Source organism: Equus caballus, chromosome 4 (genome assembly GCF_041296265.1).
Source record: "Equus caballus isolate H_3958 breed thoroughbred chromosome 4, TB-T2T, whole genome shotgun sequence".
Classification (NCBI taxonomy): Eukaryota; Metazoa; Chordata; class Mammalia; order Perissodactyla; family Equidae; genus Equus; species Equus caballus.
The window spans coordinates 83,251,931-83,274,653 of NC_091687.1; the positions used below are offsets into that span (position 1 = coordinate 83,251,931).

General features: G+C 36.6%; 1 protein-coding gene across 1 annotated transcript in view; it reads right to left on the reverse strand.

The window, feature by feature from the left end:
* Positions 1-371: 371 nt before the first annotated feature.
* The window catches only part of SLC13A1 (solute carrier family 13 member 1), an 84,468-nt gene continuing 62,116 nt past the window's right edge, over positions 372-22,723 (reverse strand). Inside the window, exons 8-15 of the mRNA XM_023639579.2 lie at positions 20,948-21,067; positions 16,556-16,654; positions 16,045-16,146; positions 13,117-13,223; positions 10,390-10,499; positions 5,569-5,730; positions 3,918-4,055; positions 372-2,266 (exon numbers count right to left, since the gene is read on the reverse strand). Of these exons, the coding sequence (XP_023495347.1) occupies positions 2,129-2,266; positions 3,918-4,055; positions 5,569-5,730; positions 10,390-10,499; positions 13,117-13,223; positions 16,045-16,146; positions 16,556-16,654; positions 20,948-21,067 (976 nt within the window). The 3' untranslated portion in view covers positions 372-2,128. The remainder of the gene's footprint in view (positions 2,267-3,917; positions 4,056-5,568; positions 5,731-10,389; positions 10,500-13,116; positions 13,224-16,044; positions 16,147-16,555; positions 16,655-20,947; positions 21,068-22,723) is intronic.

Here is a 22,723-nt window from a genome sequence, read left to right on the forward strand (position 1 = left end):
TGAATCATTTTTGATATTTCAGCTAAACATAAAGATGTAGCAAGAGAACTATGTGGCTCACTTCAACAAATTTTGACTAACTATTATTTTTCCTATACTCAGTTGGCAGCTGTTGGAAGTAATCCATTAAAATGATTCAAGCTGAAATGTTTATATTATTTTCTTGAGAGCAAAACTTACTCATTATAGTTTGAAAAGTCATTTGATTTTTTCATAATGAAAATGTATTCATCATATAATATAATTCGGCAGTGATAAATTGAAGGACTAGGAAGAAAGCAGAAATGTAATAAATACTATGGATCGTAAACAAATGTGTAATATATGCTAGGGAAGGGAATAAGTGAACAGAGTGAACACAGACGATATATACAAGCAGCAATATTATATTTTATGGTTTAAATGGACAAATTTTTCCAAGAAAAAAACTGATTAACTTTGCACTGACTAATTAATGAACAGACAAATAGTAAGCACGGACAATCTATCATACAAATTTTAAAGAAATGTATTCTTTTTTTAAAAAAAGCCTCTTTAGTATATTTAATTTGCAAGAATAACTTTATAAATAATGTCACTTGCAAGAAAACTAAACCAGATCTGATGAATTCTATGGAAATTAAAAATAGCAAAGGTTTTTTTGAACCTTGTCTTTCATTTTATTATTATTATTTTTTTGCTGAGGAAGAGTAGCACTGAGCTAACATCTGTGCCAATCTTCCTCACTTTATATGTGGGTCACTGCCTCAGCATGGCTGAGGAGTGGTGTAGGTCCCTGCCTGGGATCTGAACCTGCAAACCTGGGCTGCTGAAGCAGAGCACATGAACTTAACCACTAAGCCATGGAGCCAGCCCCTCTTGCATTTTATTTTCAACATGAGAATTGCTGTGTTTTAACTTTTCCATCTTTTCCTAACTGCACATTTTTTTGTTGTTGTTGTTGTTTTTGATTGCTATTTTTTTCCCATTAGCCTAATTTTGGAGTGCCAGTAGGCCTTACTCTTTCACATCCTGAGTGCCAGGAGACTATTCTCTTCCTATTTTTGTTTGAATGTTCAGTTCTTTTTTCTTTTTGATTTGCCCAGAAGTAATTTATTTTTCTCTTTTGTAAATATATCAACAGTTTTAAGTTATTTTTTATTTTCCATCTAGCATTTCATTTCAGTGTTGACATAAGGGAGTTATGTGACTTTTTTCTGTCTGTATACATAGTGACAATTCATTTAAATTTCTGAATCTCTTCTTTCTACATATGATGTTATATATTTCTGAAATAAGATGACACTTAAGCAAAATTGTTATGCATATACATAAATGGGTTAATAGTTTTATAGTGTTTAGCTTTCTTTCCTAACTATACTGCGCTAATAGTGCAAATCATAGCAAGTTTTATCCATAGCTTTACAAAATGCATTTCTCAGGGCACTGAGATCATAGAAGTATGAATTACATTACTCTAACCATGGAGTCATCTAGAAATTAATCCTTATCTATGAGTTTTCTGTTGTTTAGTGGATTCAGCTATAATTTTGGAGCTACTAATTCAATTTCAATGTTCACACTACATGTATGTATCAAGAATAATCTGATTAGGATTTTTTAAATGAGGGAATGCACATTTTATTTAGATTAAACTTTTATTTTGCACCACCAGATGACCACAGATTTGGTTTTCCAGAAAATTCCCTGAACAATACTACAGAAATGAGTTATCCAAGTACCTAATTAATTTGTGTATTTTTTAATTTTTAGCTTCAAGGGAAGTTTCTCAAATAATAAATTGACATTTGAAATGTTACACAGAACCCAAAGTGTAAGATGAAGCAAATAACCAATTCTCTTTGAAGGTCAAGTTATAAATGATTCTTATGATGAAGCAAGATGCATATGGTCCATGAGCAAGATCTCCACCATGGGCTTCTCATTGAAAGCACATAGATGTTCTTTGGTTGCATCTCAAAAGAAATGTAGACTCTGAGTTATGACGGCAGGTTTTAGATGTTCACTGGACTGCAGCAGCCACACCAGGTTTCATTTAAATGTCAGCAGCTTTCCAGAGCCAAATTTTGCAGTGAATTCTTAATGGTTCCCAAAACTCACCACAGGATAGTCAGAGTATTTGTGCTTTTCATGGCATGGTCTGATTAATAAGTGAAGGAGCCCAAGAAGGGTAAGTGTTGAGGTCAAACATGGGCACGATCCAGGTGAATATGCCAAGCATCACCACAGCAACACCCACAATATTAATGCCAAGTCCAGCTTTAACCTTCAACAGGAAAGAGCATAAATGTCAGTCTCCTAAAAAGAAAATCTACGAGAGAATTGAAATATTGTTTCAGGAGGCATATGTTAGATTTACATGCGCCCAACGATTAGTATAAATCATTGATTTCATAAAACAAGGAATTCTTCCATTCATGTCAAAAGAGAATTTTGTCCCCAACTAAATGCCATTGAGCTGGAAAGTCTCAGAGAAGTTCCTCTTAGGAATATACTGAAGTCATTCTAATGTGAGAAAAATCCTCTTAAAAATCTGCCATTCATGTTAAATCAGGATTTGAGTTTCATGGCTTTGTACTTCAGTCACTATGTGATAAATGGATCCTTTGTATTCACTCATATTACTGTTAGTTTACCCTTCGGTATTCTTTTATTGAGATTTAATAATGCCACCTCTATTCATCTTTCTTAGAGTTCCAATTTTTCTAGCTCTGATATCAGCATTTTGGTGTCCATGAAACATCTCAAAGTTGCTTTCTATCCATTAAAACAGAGATCAGCAAACTAATGCCCATGAACTGTTTTTGTAAATAAAGTTTTATGGGACCACAACCATGCCCATTTCTTTACGTTATTGTTGGCTGCTTTCAAGACACAATGGCAGAATTGAGAAGTTGTGACAGAGGCCATCGGCTCACAGAGTTTCAAATATTTACTATCTGTTTTTTTTACAGAGAAAACTTGCTGATCTCTGCATTCTTTGTATTAAAACATAGAGACCCAAAGCAAAAGGGGAATACCTAGCAATTAATATAGAAGCCTCCTTTTCTGTCCATGCAAGCCACTCATTTATTCCAGAATCCTGTTTTCATTTTTTTTAACTCACATATATTGGGCATTGCTTATTATATTATGGACATTTTCTTTACCAAAAGGATATGACAGAACTTTTGCATAGAGTCATTTCTACGATTTTTACATTGCACAGGTTTAAGGACAGCAATCTATATGGAAGGAAGGGAGCTGGGACTTTTCTGGAAACTGCGTTTGTGTAGCAAACTCCCTGAGTTTACTTTGATTATATTCTTGTTTGCTTTGGTTTGGAAGTTGATGATCAAGATTGTGGGGAGACTAGAATATTCTCAAACTAGTTCTTGACTACCACTACTTTTGTATTTGACAAAAAACATGCACGTTTTGTCACCTAAATTTTCTATTATTGCTTGCTTGTGCTTTCATTTCAGGTGCCACTATTAGAATCAGAACAAGATGACTTTTGATCATCAGGCACTGAGTGCAATGTCTTATTCAGAGCAAACATCAGTTGCGTAAATATTTGTGATAGCAAACCACGGTACTTGATTGCTAAATTTCATTAACCTTATTACCTCCTTTTGCTTAGGTCAAGTTGGATCCTGATCTTCACATCTAAATCAAGCATATTCTATGCTCTTTTCCTTCTTCTAGGGCATTACTGATGCATTCAATATCTCTGTATCTGTGACTGTAAATTTAGTGACATGTTCACTTCTGGTTATTACTCAAAAACAATTCTATGACCTGTCATGCACTCACCTTCAGAAGCAGAACTCAAGCCTGGCTTTTCTTGGCAGTTGGTTAGTGTGTAAAAGAGGAGATAACCCAAGACATCACAAAAAAAGTCTGTTGGACCAACAGTATTCTTTCAGCTCACTTACCATGTCAATAACTTTTAGATGGCCATATGAAAAAACAATAGCGTTGGGTGGATTTGCTACTGGAAGGAGGAATGCAAATGAAGTACACAGAGTAGAAGGTAGCAAAATGTAAAGAGGGTTCACATGAATGGCTTCAGCCTGTAGGAAAAGATAAAAGAAGTCTAAGGAACATTTTGAGGTGGCACCAAGCATCAGAATGAGCAAAATTATTACAATAAGCTTTCCTAGAAGCAGATTGAAACCTAAAGACATAAAATTATACACAGAAATGCAGTTATAACTTGAAGAATATTTTCCAGAAAATTTGTCTTCCTCTTATTCCTTTTCATATGGTTATTGGTGCCCATTTAAGTATAATAACTGTTATTTTTAGAAAGTAAAATATCATTTATTCCAGAAAGTAAATAAAAACAGCAACCACTTATTATTTATCTAGTGCTAGGTGCTGTGCTAAGTTCCATATATATATGCTTATATATGTGTTTATATATAATATATATATAAAATTTTATATATATTAGATATATAATATAATAAACTTAATATATTTACATACATAACTTAATTTTCAGACAATGATCTTATGAGATGGCTACTATAACCCCAAATAACAGATGAGGAAACTGAGGCCCAGATGAGGAAACTGAGGCCCAGAGAGGCTAAACTAACTTGTCCAAACACACAGCTGGCCAGCAGTAGAACTTCAGTAGGGTCTCAGGTCCCTCTGGCTCCAAAGCCTCTCATCAAACCACACGTTACTGCCTCTGTGACATACATTTTAGAATTTGTTTGGGAATCATCACAGAAGAAGAGTTACTACTATTCTTAATTCATCATATAATTTTCTAATTGCTCCATGTTGAGAAATAAAGAACAGAAAAAACCAAAATGTTTTACCAATATGAACTGCCTACGTTTCTTTTCTAATTTGAAGCAGCAGTTCAAGAATGCCAACATATGCCCCTGAACGAGCGGCAGAACAATTCTAGAGGGGCAATTCTTCTTAATTTAAAGTACTTTCCTCTCATCAAACCCATCTGTCCCAATAAGAAAAACATTTTACTTCGAGCTATTTCTTGTAATTGCTAGCTAGGTGGGAGAAGAAGGAAGGCAGTCTTTCCCTCTCTCTTCTTGCAAATCCGCTTCTTACTTATCATTTTAAAATTCCTCCCTGGGCAGTGGAGAACTGTGTCTAAGACATTTAAGCTTGAAGCCTGAAGTATAAGCCTAGATTTTCATTCACTTGCAAATCACTTATATGAACCCTTCTCAGCAATTCGGGAATAACCTTCTGGAGGGAGACATGTCAGCGTTAGAGATCTAAACGCTAAAGTTGCCAGGAAACACTGAATCCCAAAGTCTTACAGTTGCAAAGGATCTAGGCTGACTCTCATTTATCTGCCCATGAAAAATCTGGGTGGAGAGAAGGTAAGTGGTTCACTTAAGATTGTTCTGCTTGAACATGGAAGAAAATAATTCTTCTGAGTTGAGGTATCCTAAAAAAGCATCAATACAAATCAAATCACTCTGTAAGTTACCTCCTGGGGGACCATTCAAGCCAAAAATGACTCCACACCACAATATGAGAACAAGCAAAGTAGAACCCTACTCTTTAAATGAAGACTATAAATGAGATAAATGAGATACTCACCAATGGCGATAATATTGGGAGAAGGAGGGTAATGGTAGCTGGATTGCTGGCTACCTCTGTTAACGATGTGACTATCAAGGAAGACAGCAGAATTATCAGCCATAGCGGTAATGACCCTAGAGGAGATAATTTATTTCCTATCCACTTAGATAGTCCCGATATCTAAAAAAAAAGAATTTGCAATATTTGTTATTCATGAATAATTCATTTTAATCAAACACAATTTAAATATATAAAAAGCATTATTTGCTCTAAGAACTCAACTTCTTAAATATAATTTTAATCTCATATTTTTCTGTAGTTTGGTAGATCTAGGTGGCTTTGACATAGGGAAATACTCAATTATTTTTATTTAAACATACCAACATGCTTTAGGAAATCTGAATTGTCTTCTCCCAATTTTCAATTAAATTTTCTCTAATATATGTGGGTATTTTAGTCATGTAGTACGATAGGACTTTATGAAAAGAGCAGCTCTTCTGGTCTACCTCTCTCTACTCCTAAGTTGTGTTCCCCAGAGGCAATAGCTTTCAACCCCTGTTAGCTATTTATAGCTATGTTTAGGTATTCAAATCAATTTTTCAAAATTATAGTTTTTCCTAGTTTTCATGTTTATACATTATCTACTGACTTCCTAATATATGACACCATCCACCATAAACATATTTCCTGTGCCTCCATTCCCTTATACTCATCTATTAACATTTTTTGGTTAAATCAATATTTAAAGTTTACCATTATGATTAGTATTGTTCATACCTGAGTCTCTTAGTGTACTGTGACTGCATTTAGCTTTTTGTTTTACTGTTTTTTTGTTTGTCTGTCTGCTTTTCCAGGGAATCATTGCCTCAATCTTTCGTTTGCTTGATTTTCTAAGGACTTATCACTAATTCTTCAGCATACTCTCCAGTAAAATTGGAAAATTCCCCATGAGTGGACAAACATATTAGGTAATTGTTCTTTCTCATTTTCTCTCATGAAGTTGTCCATTATGGAATATTCCCTCCTTTGGCTCAATGTGGATTAGCTACTCTTTAGATCTACTCTGCTGTTGTTTTGAAACCTCTCTTCACTGGGGTACCATGAATTCCTTCCCTACCCTCCTATATGGGAATCCTTTCTTGTTAACTCCTTTGTGTTGGTGAAACACATTCTTCCATAGCTTCCTGAGAACTGATACATGGGAAGTAAATTTTTTTACTGTCTGCGTGTCTGAAAACCTCTTTATTTTCTTTTCACACTGTTTTGATAGTTTAGCTTTTGCAGAATTCTAGACTTGAAATATTAATCACTCAGCAGTTCCAAGCCATTGCTCCATTTCCTGTGGCTTCCAGTTGAGTTCTTTAGAAGCCTGATGACATTCTGATCTTGGATTCATTGTTCATCATACAGAAAGATTGGGTGCACTCAGATTGGTAGATATGTTATTCTATTTTTCTCCCCAAATGGAAGGGAAAATCCTCCATTTATGAGAAGATTTCAGTGAGCTAGTGCATGTGTGAATCTTCAAGCTCATGACAAACTAGGATTGTTATCAGTAAAGCTCTAATTACAAGCTGTATGCTGTCAGATGAAAAGTTGGCAAGAACATCCCCAAATGTGGATGCCAGATATTATGCATGTTATTTGTGGTTTTGACTTACATTTTGTTTGTTTGTTTTTGTTTTGACTTTTAGATGGAAAAAGACTGTCTGCTATTTAAGTCACATTAGCACAAATTCATCCTAGAATACAACAATGTATACTCTAAGAATGGATTTTGTTTATGTCTGACTAGATGCAGCTGGAAAAGATTACACCACATATTGGTCCCCCTCCCTGGAAGCCACTGGGATCATATCATCGCACCGAAGTTTCTGAAATTCCACGTGAACTGCTTGGATATTGAGCACTCAATAGCTTTCTCAGTCCAGAATCTCAAAGTCTTTGGTTCTAAGGAATTTCTTGCATTATTTTTTGGAAACATTCTTATATTTATTCTTTTTTTTTTTTTCTCTTTCTGAAACTCTTATTAGTTGGCTGTTGGACATTTTGGATTGATACTCTAATTTTCTTCTCTTTCTCTCTTTTTCATTTACCTTCTCTTCATCTTTTTGTCCTACTTTCTGAGGTAGGTTCAAACTTCATCTTCTAACCATGCTACTGAATTTTTAAATTTCTGTTACAATATTTCTTATCTTCAGTGACTCTTTCTTATTTTCTGTTTATTCCTTTTTCCAAAAAAGTAAGATTTTATTTTAGTTTTGTGTCTTTGATGTTTCTAACATCTCTTTGAGGCAGCAATGACAAATTTTGAAAGTTTTCTTTTGCTTCATGCATTTCCTTCCTTTTTCTGTGTTCCTTTTGTTGTTGTTCTTATTTTTTTCTTACTGGTTATCATTTCAGAGACTTTCCCAATTGTCTGGTGATCCTGGACTACCTATTCATGTTTAAAAGGGAGGCAATAAAATGATGATTGGAGGCTCTTCGTGTCTAGGCAAGGATTACTGAGAGGCAGACTTTACTACAGGAAACTAAGCTATGAGCTAGTATCTCGTTGATTCAATTTTGTGAAAGAGTAAATCTAAATTTTCTACCAGGGAGGAGAAAGAGCAGTTGCCTGTTTATTCAGGACTAGAGAGAGTATCTGGGAAGCTCACAGCTCCTTTGGCACTTTTTAAACCATCCTGCATTTTTAGTCTTGTTTTTTTTTCCCCGCTTTCGGTTAATCTGCTGCTTCCAATTTCTAAACTCTTCCAGGATCCTGTGGATGAATCAGTTTCTTTCCAGTTGGCTCTTCCTTTTGCAGGCCTATGTATTTTATCTTTCTCTACTTCTTCTACTACACAAAGTCAGTTACCCCTCAAACATCCTCTTTCTATCTTCTAAATTTTATCATATCTCTTGTATGTCATCATTCCTGCTGTATGGTCTTTATCTTTGTGAACAGATACTCTTGTTCTATTATTGCCATTAGTGGAGATCAGAGAAAAACAGTGTTAATCCTCCACGTTTAACCTAGGAGAGAAATTTTGAGGGATGTGTGAAAAAGGAAGAGGAGTTATTGACTGACAAGAATTTAAAAGTGAGTACCAGCTCATGAGAGTTTAGTCATGTTAAAATAAAATCAAGGGGCATTCAAGAGAGAGGGAATTCTAACAAGGTGAATGCTTTAGAAGTTGCTTTCTCATGATTCCCCACTGGAAGGATTATCTATTTCTGGACGTTTGCTAAACTAATTACAATTTGGAACAAAATTTTTAAAAGTTAACTGTCTCTAAATCTTTGTAAAACCAGTTTCTAAGGGCATATTTGTCCACAGTCATAGTTTTGAAGCTCATGGCTTCAGTCTGACCGCTTAGGGCTAGGGTTACAGCGCGCATCCCATAGAAGTCTGATTGTGCGCACTAGGATTTTCACAGCAAACTAGACCTCCTCCACGGCTTCCTTAATTCTTCTAATGAGAGAGCCTAGTTCGTCAGACTAAGTCCATACCTTTTTGTTTCCTTAGATTTTGTTATTCTAGGGTCTGGCCAAAGCTTTTAAAACTACTTTGAGTGTCTAGGGTCAAATCCAGACATATATTCTGGGAAGGAGAGATGAACAAAGTTCACATCAATGCTCAGAATTACCGATTCTGATTTACTCACAGTTCAAATTAGCAGACATAGGAATGCAAGTTATTTATTCTGAGAAACCAGATCTCATGACTGCTTAACTAGTAGAAAAGTGCATTTGTCTTATATTTCTGTCATTTATATTTGAGCACTCTATAAGGTGAGCCAAATCTAGACCTAAAATGACTTGTAAGTGGCACACAGAATTTAGACAATTTCTAAAACTTTCACCTATTACTAAATCCTATTGCTGAAAGCTCAGTATCCAAATGCCATACAGACAAATTGACAATAAAGTCAGAAGAAGGAAGAGAACAGAGCAGATAGTTATTTGTCTTGAGAAGTATAAAAACCTAACTTCCCATAAACTAAAAGGCTGGACACACCTTCCTCGTCATCCTTTTTCATTTGATGACTGAATAAGGAAATGGAACAGCCATGTACTTTGAGTGTTTCACAGAAGGATATGAAATCCAGAAATAAGAGTTTTTTAATTATTCAAAGAGTAAAGGATTTTCATGGACTTTTTGGAGAAGGTACTTTTCTTCCAGCAGCCCTACAATGACCAGGGCAATTTCAAGGGACAAGAGCTTCCTAAGACTTCTACTTTATATCAACTGGATAGATAGGCCAAAGAAATAACCAACTTTATTCCTCATGGTGGTTTTATTTCTCCTTAAAATTAGATACAATACAATATTAGACACGATTATGTGAAATTCTGTCTGGACTTCATTCAAGAAACATGTATTAAGTACCTTTAATGCTCCTATTATTTTGCATTCTCCTTCCTTGGCAACATTAGGACCAGGATACATTGAAGAGAACTCTGAGAGCTACTCAAATTCATCATGAAATAAGGTAAAGGTATGAACAAACAAAAAGAATATGTTTTACTAGGATTCACTGTGCATATGATTTTTATGTAAGTTTCTCTTACTAAGCTAGTCTTCTAATACTATTTTGTGGATTAAGAATTCCAATCTTGTTTGCTTTATTCCTTTTGACATGCTGGGACATCATAGAAAATGATGTTTTATGCTTGCAGTCTGTAAAAATTCTTGAACTCTGAACTCACTCTGTGTGGTATACTTACTGCATGGCTATTGAATTCTGCATCATTAAAATGATGGGATGAAGTTGAATATGCCAAAAGCTTGAGTGTCTCTGTGTTCTTCTTTGGAACAGTCTAGTTAATTTTTAAATATCTTAGACACAGTATTACCTCACAGCCATCTGCCAAGGCAAACCCTCCACCAACAAGAATCGCTATATCCCAGGGCATGAATGACTGGAATTCTTTCCAAGTAATCAGTGGAGAGTAATCAAAAGCAACTGGAAAACAAAAGTTCCACAGTTACACATTGCTTAAAATATGACAGTATGACATGTTTTTTAAAAATTATCCTAAATAGCCATCTTATAAGAAGTTTTTAATATTCCTATGTTATTTTTAGATAGAGGACTTGATCTGGACTTTGGGTAATTTCCACCTGGCCTAGGAGGAACATGATATTATAAAAAAGGAAAAAATACCGTAACTTGGAAAAATCCTTTGGATCATATTATAGAATAAATTTAGATAAGTTACAACCTTGTAATTTATAATGCTATTCATTCATTCCACTAATACCTTTGCCTACTATGAGTAAGACAGTGCATTGGGCAATACTATTCTTTGCTATGCAAAATGTTTGTAATATTCCATTGGTTCTATTATTGTCAGTGTAGCATTACAATTATTATTCACTAATATTTATTTGAATTTTATTATTTTTTCAAATCACAAGAGGGGTCATAATAGATTCGTTAGGATTCCAGTTTAAAATAATACAAAATTCAGATTAAATAATTTAAATATCATTCATGAGACCCTTGAAATGCTCATTGAGCAGTTATCATAAAGATTTCTCTTGATATTTGGGTCCTGATGGCTTCATTGATTTGTTGAGAAATAAGGTCATCCATGAACACATTATGCCCGTTTAACATTTGTGTGTAACAGACAGCCTTGCGCACGGTGAGATTTTAATGTTACTATTAAGCGTCCTTCCTATCTCCTTCCCCTAAAAGTAAACCAAACCTACCCTCACTGTTGACTAAAATTTTTCTATTTCTTACTTAGATTAAGACCACATATGCTGTTAAAATGCAGACATCTCTGAAAAGTACCTCCCATTTAAAATGTAACCTATTATGTTTTATATGTCCTTTTTAAGCCTAGTATAAATGAATTTATCAGGGAGAATAGGAGTTGAAGAATGAGAAGAGAGAGACTGGTGGATAGAGGCAAGGCTTTTTCTGAGGGGGCATTTAGATGTGGGAGCCAGGGAAGTTAAGCCAAGCATCGCTTCCTCAATACTTGCCCGTGTCAGGCCTTTGGGCTTTGACTGCAATAATCAGAATCCTCAGGGTCCCATAGGAATCAAGGCTCTGTTTTGCACTGTCTCCTTATAACGTATTTTCAGATGTTCTAGTCTCAAGTGAAGAATATTTGAGGCATTTATAGAAATAAAGGCATTCATGTCTATGCTTTGCTGTTACATAAATAATGTCCTAGAAATCTGACCCATTAGTCATTTACCAATTCTGATGCAAGGGGTCAGGTGGACCACCCAATTCCATGAATCCCAGCGAAAAGAAAAGAAAAGAAAAACCAGTAACAACAAAAACCCCACAAGGGGCTGGCCTGGTGGCATAGTGGTTAAGTCCCTGCGCCCTGCTTCGGTGGCCTGGGGTTTGCAGGTTCGGATCCTGAGTGCAGACCTAGCACTGCTCATCAAGCCATGCTGTGGCGGCATCCCACATAAAGTGGAGGAAGACTGGTACAGATGGTAGCTCAGTGACAATCTTCCTCAAGCAAAAAGAGGAAGATTTGCAACAGATGTTAGCCCAGGGCCAATCTTCCTCACACACACACAAAAACAAATAAAAGAAAACCCAAAACTTGAGCCAGCCCTGAGGGTCTAGTGGTTAAAGTTCTGTGTGCTCAGTTTTGGCAGCCTGGGTTTGATTCCTGGGTGTGGAATCACACCACATATCTGTCAGAGGCCATGTTGTGATGATGGCTTTTATAGAAGAACCAGAAGAATTCACAATGATGTATTGGGACCTTTGGGGGGCAAAAGAAAGAAAAAAAGAGGAAGACTGGCAACAGATGTTAGCTTAGGGCAAATCTTCCATAAAAACAGACCAACAAACCATGCTAAGTTAAAGCCTTAAAAAAAACCCACAAGAGTCTACTCTACTAGGCTCTTTCAAAACAATTTTAAGTCATTTGTCTCACATTCACAACACAAGAATCTAACTACCAAAACATGCTGTGTTAGCATAAAGCATAGATGTGGGTGAATCCTATGCTTAAGAATATGTGTGTGTGCTGGGGACAGGGGGTGTATGCTCATGTAACCAGGCATGCTTCTTTGCCTATGTGTTATAACGACAATGAATGCTCCCAGTAAATACCTTTTCTTTCAATCATGACACTGGGTTACAACTAGCGTGGGGTGGATTTGCATGTTCTCCAGGACTACTATGTAAGGTTGTGAATACGCTTCCCCTTGAAACTCCTCACCACTTTAGATCCTCACCATTTATTACCAAGAGCTCATCACGAAGTAATGACTTCCACGTTCTTGTTCCTATGTTTGTCAAGAGTAAATTCAATTCTGATTTTGGCAGGGGAATGGGGCTTATCATAGACCAAACAGATTCACTGGGAGCAGCTTCCTAATGATGGTGCATAAAGAAATCTACTTCTTGCTTCTGCAAAGTAAGATGACCCCCCTTGTAGGCAGATGGTGCGTGCTGGCTGAATAGGAGCTGCAGGGTACAAACAGGGGTTGTGTCAACATGTCCATTCCTTTTGTTCTAGGTGCTAATCGAAATCAATGGCATTTTGTATTTTTTGCTCTTCTATCAAATTCATTCAGAATTATAAATAATACTCAACTAATTTCTCCTGTAGGTGTAGTCTTAGTCAATGTCTTAGCTGGGATAAGAAAGAATAGGAGTCCTACAAGTAAGGCAACGGTTGAATCTGTAACAAAACCGAGATACCTGAAAAAGAACAAATGTGTATGTTAAAAAATGCCATCAAGAATTTGCGTGAACCAAACACCAATTGATTCAGGTATAGGTATAGGTTATTTATTTCGGATAATCTGCTCTAAAACCTATGGATTTCTAACTAAATGGTGTAACTTAGTGGAACCAAAAATCTCAGACCATGCTCCCATTGTTTTCAGATGTCTCCGTATTTCCAAAACCATGTATACACATGCTGACACACTGGGCCAACGTGGCAAATTCCCTCTTAGGTAAAGCTTACAGATGTGGTAAATAATTTCTTCTTTGAATTATTTCTTTTAATCACATTGGCAGAGAATTTAGGTTGAAACAATTGCTAGACTATGCAAAGTCCTTCATAATTGTTTTATAACATCCTACTTTTGAATCGTGTCAAGGCATGGATGTTTCTAGGGTCATCTGAAACTCTTCTGTAAATTGTGAAAAGGAATTTATCTGTTTTTCTAAGATATAACATCTGCTTCTGTGATTATAGGACCTAGCCACACCACACAAATGAAATCAACCCATTTAATACTTTCCACCCTGTGAAACTCAATCAAGAATATTAATTGTTAGAATGGATTATGAGATACTCATAAATGATCACTGTAAAAAATTAAGAGTGATTTAGGAACAGATGGGGTCTTAGAATCACCAGGACATTCCAGAAAGTGAGATAGGTTTTCAGAAGCCTCGACAGTTAAGAAGCACCTGGAGATCAGCTATGAATGAACCAGGCATAAACAATTTGAATGCAGTTTTAAAAGTCAGCATATTAACTAGTGACTCTTTGTAGTCTGAGAAGAACTATGTATACCCTAAAGGTTGTTTTGCTTCTATGTAACTCAGCAATGCCCATGTACTATAGAAACTCTCTCCTCCTGTAATTTACTTGAACAATCTAAATAATCAAGGAAATGCATTATTTTATTCAATCTGACAATTTTATTAAGCAGTCTGTTTTCCCTAAATATGAATTTTCTTTGTTTCCTTGTTGAGTAAAAAGCTACCTCGGTGTAATTTATTCAACAAACTTAACCAATATTTATTATTTTATTGTTCCCTATTTCTTTTATTTCACTTGCAATTTTTGGGTGGATTTTTGCCAAATTAGGTCAGGCATCATGTAATCTGATTTTGTTTTATATGAAAAGACACATTGACTTCAGTCCCAGTTCAAACAGATGGAATGGAAACATTAGGTGGTAGATATAAATCTTGATACATCATTCTAGCTTTGGAAATTCTAAATGCTTAAAACCTCTACATTACAGTATATTCTACAGAATATATAATTTAAGTAAAATCAAGCCATAAATACTGAAATAATTTCTTTCAAAAGGCTTTTAAAACTATTATTTTATTAGTTTATTTTAATTTTATTTTTAGTTTATTATGAACTGTTAGGTTATCTCAATATTACAAAATATGAAACTGATACAAATTTTATTTTCTTTGGCAATTTATAAATTTATAAAAAGGAGGAAGAATTTTGTTGTTGTTGTTGGTATAGGTCCTATTGCAAAACTACAAAGTACTAATCAAACTAACAATAGTTTGTTTCGAATAGCTTACTTTGAATAACTGAATGTTGCCTTTTGTTTAGACTTCTTAAAATGAAAAGTTTTAGTCCCAAAAGAAATAAAAAGTATATAGAACTGAAGCTGATCCTTTGAAACATGCCGCCACATTACACTGCTATGCTTGTGTGCTCCCTAGGAATTTGCACACAGACTTTGCACCTTTAAAATATGTTGGCAATGCCTATATAACCAGAAGGCTCTGATTCGAGAAGAAAGAAATTTCTTTATTCCATGTGGGCAGAATATATTTCACCCAAACAATTTTGGTTTCTGCCCCAAAATACATGGATTCTTGCTGGGGTATGTGAGATAGGAAGTCCAAATTAGAGATCTGCTGAATTTAGGAACCAGACTGGTTCAGTGAAAGATAGATTGGGAACACAAATCTCAACACCCAAGTATTTATATTGACATGTAGGATGGTCCTTAATTTAGAAAATTATGCTACAATCTTCCCCCTCACTTCCCATGACTCAGCAATGACTGCTGGTGTATAAGACACTGAAAGATAAAATTAACTCTGACCCAGCTTCTAACATTAGTTTATAAAGTCAGTCTTATTACTTATTCAGGAATTCCTTATCTATAAAATAGGGGCAGGAATGGATTGACAGCGAACTAATAAAAAATGGACATAAATAGAGAAAAAGGCTATTGAACCAAATAAATAATCCTCCATAGATGTAAAAAAATTAAGTTGGCAAAAATCACAGAACGTGAGTTCATATCAGGTTATGAAAAAGCATTGAGTGGCATTTATTTCACAAAATAAACATTTATTATCATGCTTCCTATAGGGGGAAATGCAGCGCTCTTATAAGCTCCATTTTACAGATGAAGAAACTGAGAGGTAGATGACTTGCCCAAAGTAAGTGGAAGAGCCAGGAGTGGAATCCAAGCCATGTGGCCCCAGAGTCTATACTCCCCACCACCAGAGAATCTGGCCTTCCTGCAGGCTATATTTCTAATTTTGTAAGGAGGGAAATAGCTTCGTCTAAAGGAGCCTGATTTTTAGGTACAGGAGAGTTTGGTCATCTTGTCTGCAACCCTCTCCTAGATTTCATTCCTTATCAATTGTTTTCCTGAAAAGATTAGAATTAAAAAAATCTTTTCAATGGAAAGGGAGAAAAAAATCTCATACAATCTTTCAGAGTTATAGGAACCACTCAGGAGAAAGGCCAAGGAGAAAACAGGAAGAGCTGAGGAACATAACACGTGACACTTACTCTGAGAAAAGCACAGACCAGCCAGAAATGAAGCCGGGATCTCGGCTAAACCACAGCAGGGCCATTACCAAGAAGAGGACCAAGGTCACAATTTCTTGAGACCTGTGGGAAAATGCCAATCCTTTCGTTTATTTTCTCAGTCTGGACATTTGTAGAAACTCGCTGAGCTATTGTCAGGAGTAATCTTAGCAGACTGTAAACATTGTAAAACCCGGATGTGTCAACACCGTAATTGGAAAGAATCAGCGAGATCAGAGGAGGACGTCACTCCTCTGTGGGTCTTTCAGCTTCTTGTCAATCTACCCGGTAAATCTGAGTTAGACGAGATATGTGTTTTGTCAAGATGAGTTATATTCACAAAGGTTAGAACATTCAGCACCCTTACCAAGTGTTGTCAATGCACGACAGATGATTACGTGCTTATTTGCCTGGAAATAAACCCTTGAAGTATAAGCAGCATACCTCTGTGTGTGTGTGTGTGTGTGTGTGTGTGTGTGTGTGTGAATCTTACCTTATTGGCCCAAGTTTTTGGTATTCTTGTTTAATCACCTCGGCACAAGCCTTTTGTCTGAATGTTTTGGTCTTGCCACATTTGAACATCTCCTTAACACTGAAAAGAATAATTGAACATGTTAGGCAAAGGATTCTCCCTTTACGGAAGATAATTGTGTGAAAGTTTCATAAAACATGAAAATATGACTCTCCCTAATAACAGAAATCTGTGCTTTTCGCCTTTGCCTCCATCTCCTTCTTCGAATGTTCTCTCCTCTTTTTTCTGTTTTTGACTGATTTGCACATTTTTCAATGCTTAATTTCTCTTCCATATTTTCCACGACATCTTCTACTTATCTCTTCCTTTTCCAAGTCCTTTTGCACCATTAGAATTTTGCCATGTTCCACTCATCTCTAATTTAACACTTTATTATATACCTGATTGTTATATATTTTAATATGTAGATTGCATATCTTGATTGTTAACTGTTGCATATGTCTAAGTTTTATCTCATCACTTATACAACAAGTTATTCGAGGGAAGAGGCAGTGTCCTAGATGTTTTCTTTGGCTTGGACTCTCTAAACACTGGTATACACAGTAATTATCGACTCATTATCGACTCAAAGGCACTATTAACTCAATAGTACCTTTGTCAAATTTAGGAGACATTTGTCAGATGTATCATTTTGCACAAAATATGCTAAACTTGAGTTATACACTAGGGCAGGGAAGTCACATACACTAATCATGGACAGAGTCCAATCTATGTCTATTCTCAGAACTAAATCAACTCTATTACATTTTTTTCAAGTTTTTCCACCCCTTATGTCCTAATAGCACCCACTAGATAATTTTCCAAATTGTTTCTAACAGTAACTGCCAGTCTCTATTTCCTTTAGCTGCTGATTTTAGTGACCCTTTTCTCCTATGACTAATTTTTCTGTCTTGAAGTCCAGGGTCTTCAAAACCTTGAAGAACTTTTGTGAAGCACTGCTCTAGACTGAGATCTATGGAAAAAAAAGTCCCTCCAGAAGAAGAAACAAATGGAAAAATGGCTAGATTCTTAGGGACTATCTCTTGGAATGTCTATGAGTGGCTCAGTTGGATTACATTATTTGTAGGTATAGAAAGCACTTCTGAGTGTAGAGCCAAAGGAATTGAAATCTGGATGTCGAAGAGATACCTGCACTCACGTGTTCATTGCTGCATTATTCACAACAGCCAAGATATGGAAACAACTCAAATGTCCATTGACAGACAAGTGGATAAAGAAAAGTGGTATACACAAACAATGAAGTATTATTCAACCTTCAACAAGAAGGAAATCCTGCCCTTTGTGAGAACATGAATGGACCTGGAGGACGTCGTGCTAAGTGAAATAAGCCAGACACAGAAAAGCAAACACTGCGTGATCTCACTTACACGTAGAATCTAAAATAGTCAAACACAAAGAAGCAAAAGGTAAAAGGAAGGTTGCCAGGCACTTGGGAGAGTGGAAAATGGGGAGGTGTTGGGCAAAGGATACAAAGTTTCAGTTATGCAACAGAAACTCTGGAGATCTCCTGTACAAAATAGAACCCAGGATTAACAATACTATGTTGTATACTTAAAAATTTGCTAAGAGGATAGATCTTATATTAAGAGTTCTTATTACATAAATAAATAAAGAGGATGGTAGGAAACTACTGGATTTTGGATAAGTTTATGGCATTGATATTGATGATGGTTTCATGAGTATATACTTATTCCCAAATGCATCAAGTTTTGTATACACTAAATATCTACAGCTTTTTGTATGTCAATCATACCTCAATAAAGCGGTTTTAAAAAAAAGAAAGAAAGCAAACAGGGGCATTCCTTCTGAAAAATTGCTGGGGTAAACATGGATATTTATGAGGGAGTAAATAGGAAGACTGGGGTGGTGTGAGGGTAGCTCTCACACAGACAAATTTTATTTATTTTTTCTGTAACTCAGCTACTCAAATTTGTCTGGACTGTTATTCTCTTTGAAGGAGCAGAGTTTCCTCAATTCTTAAGTCATCCATCCTACACATTCATAATCACTCTCCTGCACACACTCCAACCACTGAACATAATTAGACGGATGCTGTTGCATTTAAAATCAGTGAGGTAATATTTAATCTTTATAGTCTCAGTTAAGTTACTGACTAGCACCAGTCTTGAAATTTTATCCCTTCTCACAATATAAACACTACTATTATAAGAAACTAACCTGTGGGACACTTTGAGAATCATCTGTAGAATAGGAAAGTAGAGTTAAAAAAAGGATGAGTCTCCTTAGAAACTGTTTTCCACCCAGTAGACTGCATCTGTACTTTGTCACTTTGGTGGGGGATAATAAATAGTTAAGCCAAAGCCAAATTGGCTTTGCTACAAATGAAGGTTAATGCCTTCACAAAGGAACTGATGAAGCAGATGACAATGCATCAACCTCGCCATTTAACTAAGTTCGGTGGCACTGACAGATGAGCTTTTCTTCCAGATAGGTAGGGGTCATTTATAATGCGTGAGTTAACTGTGTTAACAGCCAACACACTAATCAGAATGTATGGTAGCCTGCCAGGGGAGTGGCTGATAATTTCTGTTTGTCTATCTCAAACCTCTGGAGGTGAATACCCTGGTAGACTTTAAAGGACACTGAAAAATTAGCTGGAGCACGAAGCTATGCAATGTCTACCCAACAGTGGACAGCAAGGGGACTGTTGAAACATGCCACTGATGATGATTTATGGACTTTGCCTAATGCACACACTTCACAGGATTCTTTTCCTTGTAGAAAACACATTTCAATACATCTTCCCTTTATCTTCCTAATTTCTCCTTTTTAAGTGTTGGGCAATCTCAAAATAATGACAGTGCTTGCATATATATTTTATAAAATCATTATATATAGCAAAAACGGAGAAAACAACAGTGGGTCTGTGACTGGATGCTTTCTCCACTGGTGTGGGAGAAACCTGCATCCTGCATTGTTGCCTGTACTATTGAACAGATCCCCAAAGGCTTGGATTTCCAGGAAGGGGCATTTAGTATGCAGCTGGCCTCTTCCCACTGATGCCCACCTGCTGAAGTCAGTGACATTCCACACATTTGCTTCGGCAGGAAGACTGCCACACGCTGCTCCCACAATCTGGACCAATAGATTTTTAAAAAAATCCTCAGTACCATCTCCCCACTACTAACAAAATTGTAGCAGTTCTAGAGAAGAACCAGGAAGAGGAACTGAGAGGGAAGAACACCAGTCCTTATCTGACCAGGCTTGGAACATTCAGGCCGAGGCACGGACAACCACCAGATCTCACTGCTTTGCTTTTCAAAGGAAGTTCCTGACTGCAGCCTCACCTGCTTGGTGGGTCACGTGCTGTTTTACTCATAGGGGCTTGAAATCATTTAAATAAAGCCCTATAAAAATGATTTGAACTGTTGTTTTTCAGGAAAAAGTCCCGAAGGTTTAATAGACAGCCTTTCCGCCTTTCTTTTTGGAGTATTGTTGTTTGTGTTGAATATGCAATGCTGCAGTTTAGATTCTGCTGTGGAGCCCTGCCTGATTTTAAATGCTGGCCGTCATTGAAGTCATGTAACTCACTGGTGCTTATGAACCACCAGCTTCAGTCCTAGCCAAGGTAATATCTGCATATTTGCCTAGAATATATATGTTTGACATTTTAGCAGCTCTTTATTGATCAGTATTTCTTTCCTTGACTTCTACACTTTCAACTGGGGCCCAGACGTGTTAGAATTACAGCGTTGGAAGCCAGCTGACTGATCCTCTAGTTAAAGTCTATCGTTTTACAGTTGAAGACACTGAGACTGAGAATGGATCAAGCCTCACAAAGATCACTCACCTGGCTTGTGAGAAGCCACAACTGTATCCCTGGTCTCCTCATTCCTGATCCAATATTCTTTCCATAGAGAATACTCTCAGACTTTGATTTTAGTTTTTCAAGGATGTGTCAACTTTCGTGTTAAGATGAAGCAGGAAATCTTGCATGTTACAGTTTAAAGTAACTTGATAACCTGAGGGAATCCCCACATTAAACCACGAGGAGGGGCAAAATTTCTTAATATTCCACTTTAACAATTTGGACAGGGTCCTCATCATGGTGAGCTCCTTATGTCCTCCGGATCTATCAATACCTTATTGGCTTAGGATTCAAAGGAGACCAAGATAGACTTGCTTTCTACAAACTCTCTTCCACAGGCAACATTGCTTAGGTGTTATTCTAGCTTATCCTTAAAATATGTGTTCTTAGGTGTCAGTTTTGTAGGGAACAGAAATGCAGGAATGCAACATGCACGAAATAGGTCAAAGAAGGTTGGGTGAGGAGCTAAGAACTTGGAACCTAGACACCTTTGTTTATCTGATTAACATGGAATATTTACTTACTTGAATCCTAGGAAAAGCCACTGAAGCCAGATCCAGGACAAGAGTAGAATAATAATAGCAGCTGGGAAGGTGAGCATAAACCATGATCCAAAGTTGATGCAACGACAGTCAGGGTAGCGTCTGTGTGAAAATATGGAAAAGTGTTCACAGGAGTACAAGTGGCATCTTCTCTGATGGTCATTGCTAAGCAGCAGTTCACATATTTGCTGTGCTACCAGCCAAGAAGGAAGATATGGGACATACTCACCATTACACATAGTAGTTACTTTTCTCCCTGAAAATAAAATAAGGGGAAAGGCTTAAGCTTGTTTCCCCTCAAATTATTAGACTTGGATTACAGGTCAATGACCTAAGTTAGTCTGTTCAGCCTAAAGACATTTAGAAATGCTACTTGGATTAGGGTCAAAATAATCCCCCCAAACCACTTTCATTGTTCACCATCTGTGCCTCGTATCTTGAAATCAAGCTGCGTCGTTCTCCCCACCTACTATGGAGAATCCTGTGAGATTTGTTTGGCTGAAGATGGGCTTTTCAGCATTTTTGCCTGGAGGGATAGTTCATTTAGGAAAATGAAAGCCTGAAAAAGCTAACCTCTGTTTTTCCATTTTGTTTTCGTTTTTTTCTTCAGTAGTAAGAAGTATATAAACAACCACCAGGACTATGGTCTCCATCATCATCACCATTAGGCTTACATCTAGAGCGAACATTTTGAATGCTAATGAAATGGTTGGCATACTCTAAGTAAGGGATTAGTTTCATTGTGGTGTTCCTTTTTCTACTTCCTCATACCCTCTAAGTGAAGTGACTGCAAGTGTCTGCCTGATGCAAATGAAGATTTCTTATATTGTGAACTATGCTAATTACATTTAATTCTGAATAGAATCCTTTTCTTTCACTTAACACTGTGTCTTGGGGGTAGAGTGGTGAATTAGATGGACGTAGTCCAGGCTCTTATAAAGTTTACATTTAAGTGAGGAACACAGGCAATAAATAGGTAAGCATATAACAAATCAGAAAATAAAACAGAAAAATGTAATTAAAAGTTATTAGGAGGAGGGAGAAATTTTACACAGGGTGGCCAAGGAAGGTGATATTTGAGGTGAGATCTAGATTGCAAGAAGGGGCTAGTTTATGTAAATAACTGGGAAACAGTATTCCAGACAGAAGAAATAGCAAGTACAAAGGTCCTGAGGTAGGAGTGAGTTTGGAATGTTTGGGGATCATACAGAAGGCCAGTGAGGCTGTAGGTAGTGACCTAAAGTTATAGTGACGTGAAATAGAGTCCAAGGAGCACCCAATAGATGTCAGATCATATATTACCTTGTGGGCCATCAGAAGCGATTTGGATTTTAGTACAAATGCAATTAGGAATAAGTGGAACATTGTAAATTAGTGATGTGATCTAATTTAAAGTCCACGTAAATTTGTGATTTACATAAAACATGTTGGCTAGGTGGATTCTCAAGATTGAAGACAATAAGAGTGGAAGCCAGGATGTGATAGAATGAGCTCCAAGATGACTCCCAAGATTCCTGCCCCAGGTACATATGCCTTGTACAACCGTCTCTCCTCTGTGTGCATAGAACTTGTGCATATGATGAGATTTCACTCCTGCAATTAGGCTCTTTTATGGCAAAAATGAAAGGATTTTGCAGAGGTAATCAAAGACCCCACCAATTGACTTTGAATTAATCAAAAGGAAGATTATCTTGAGAGGACCTGACTTAATCAGGTGAGTCCTTAAAAGAGAGACTTTCCTGCTGGCCTAAAGAAGTA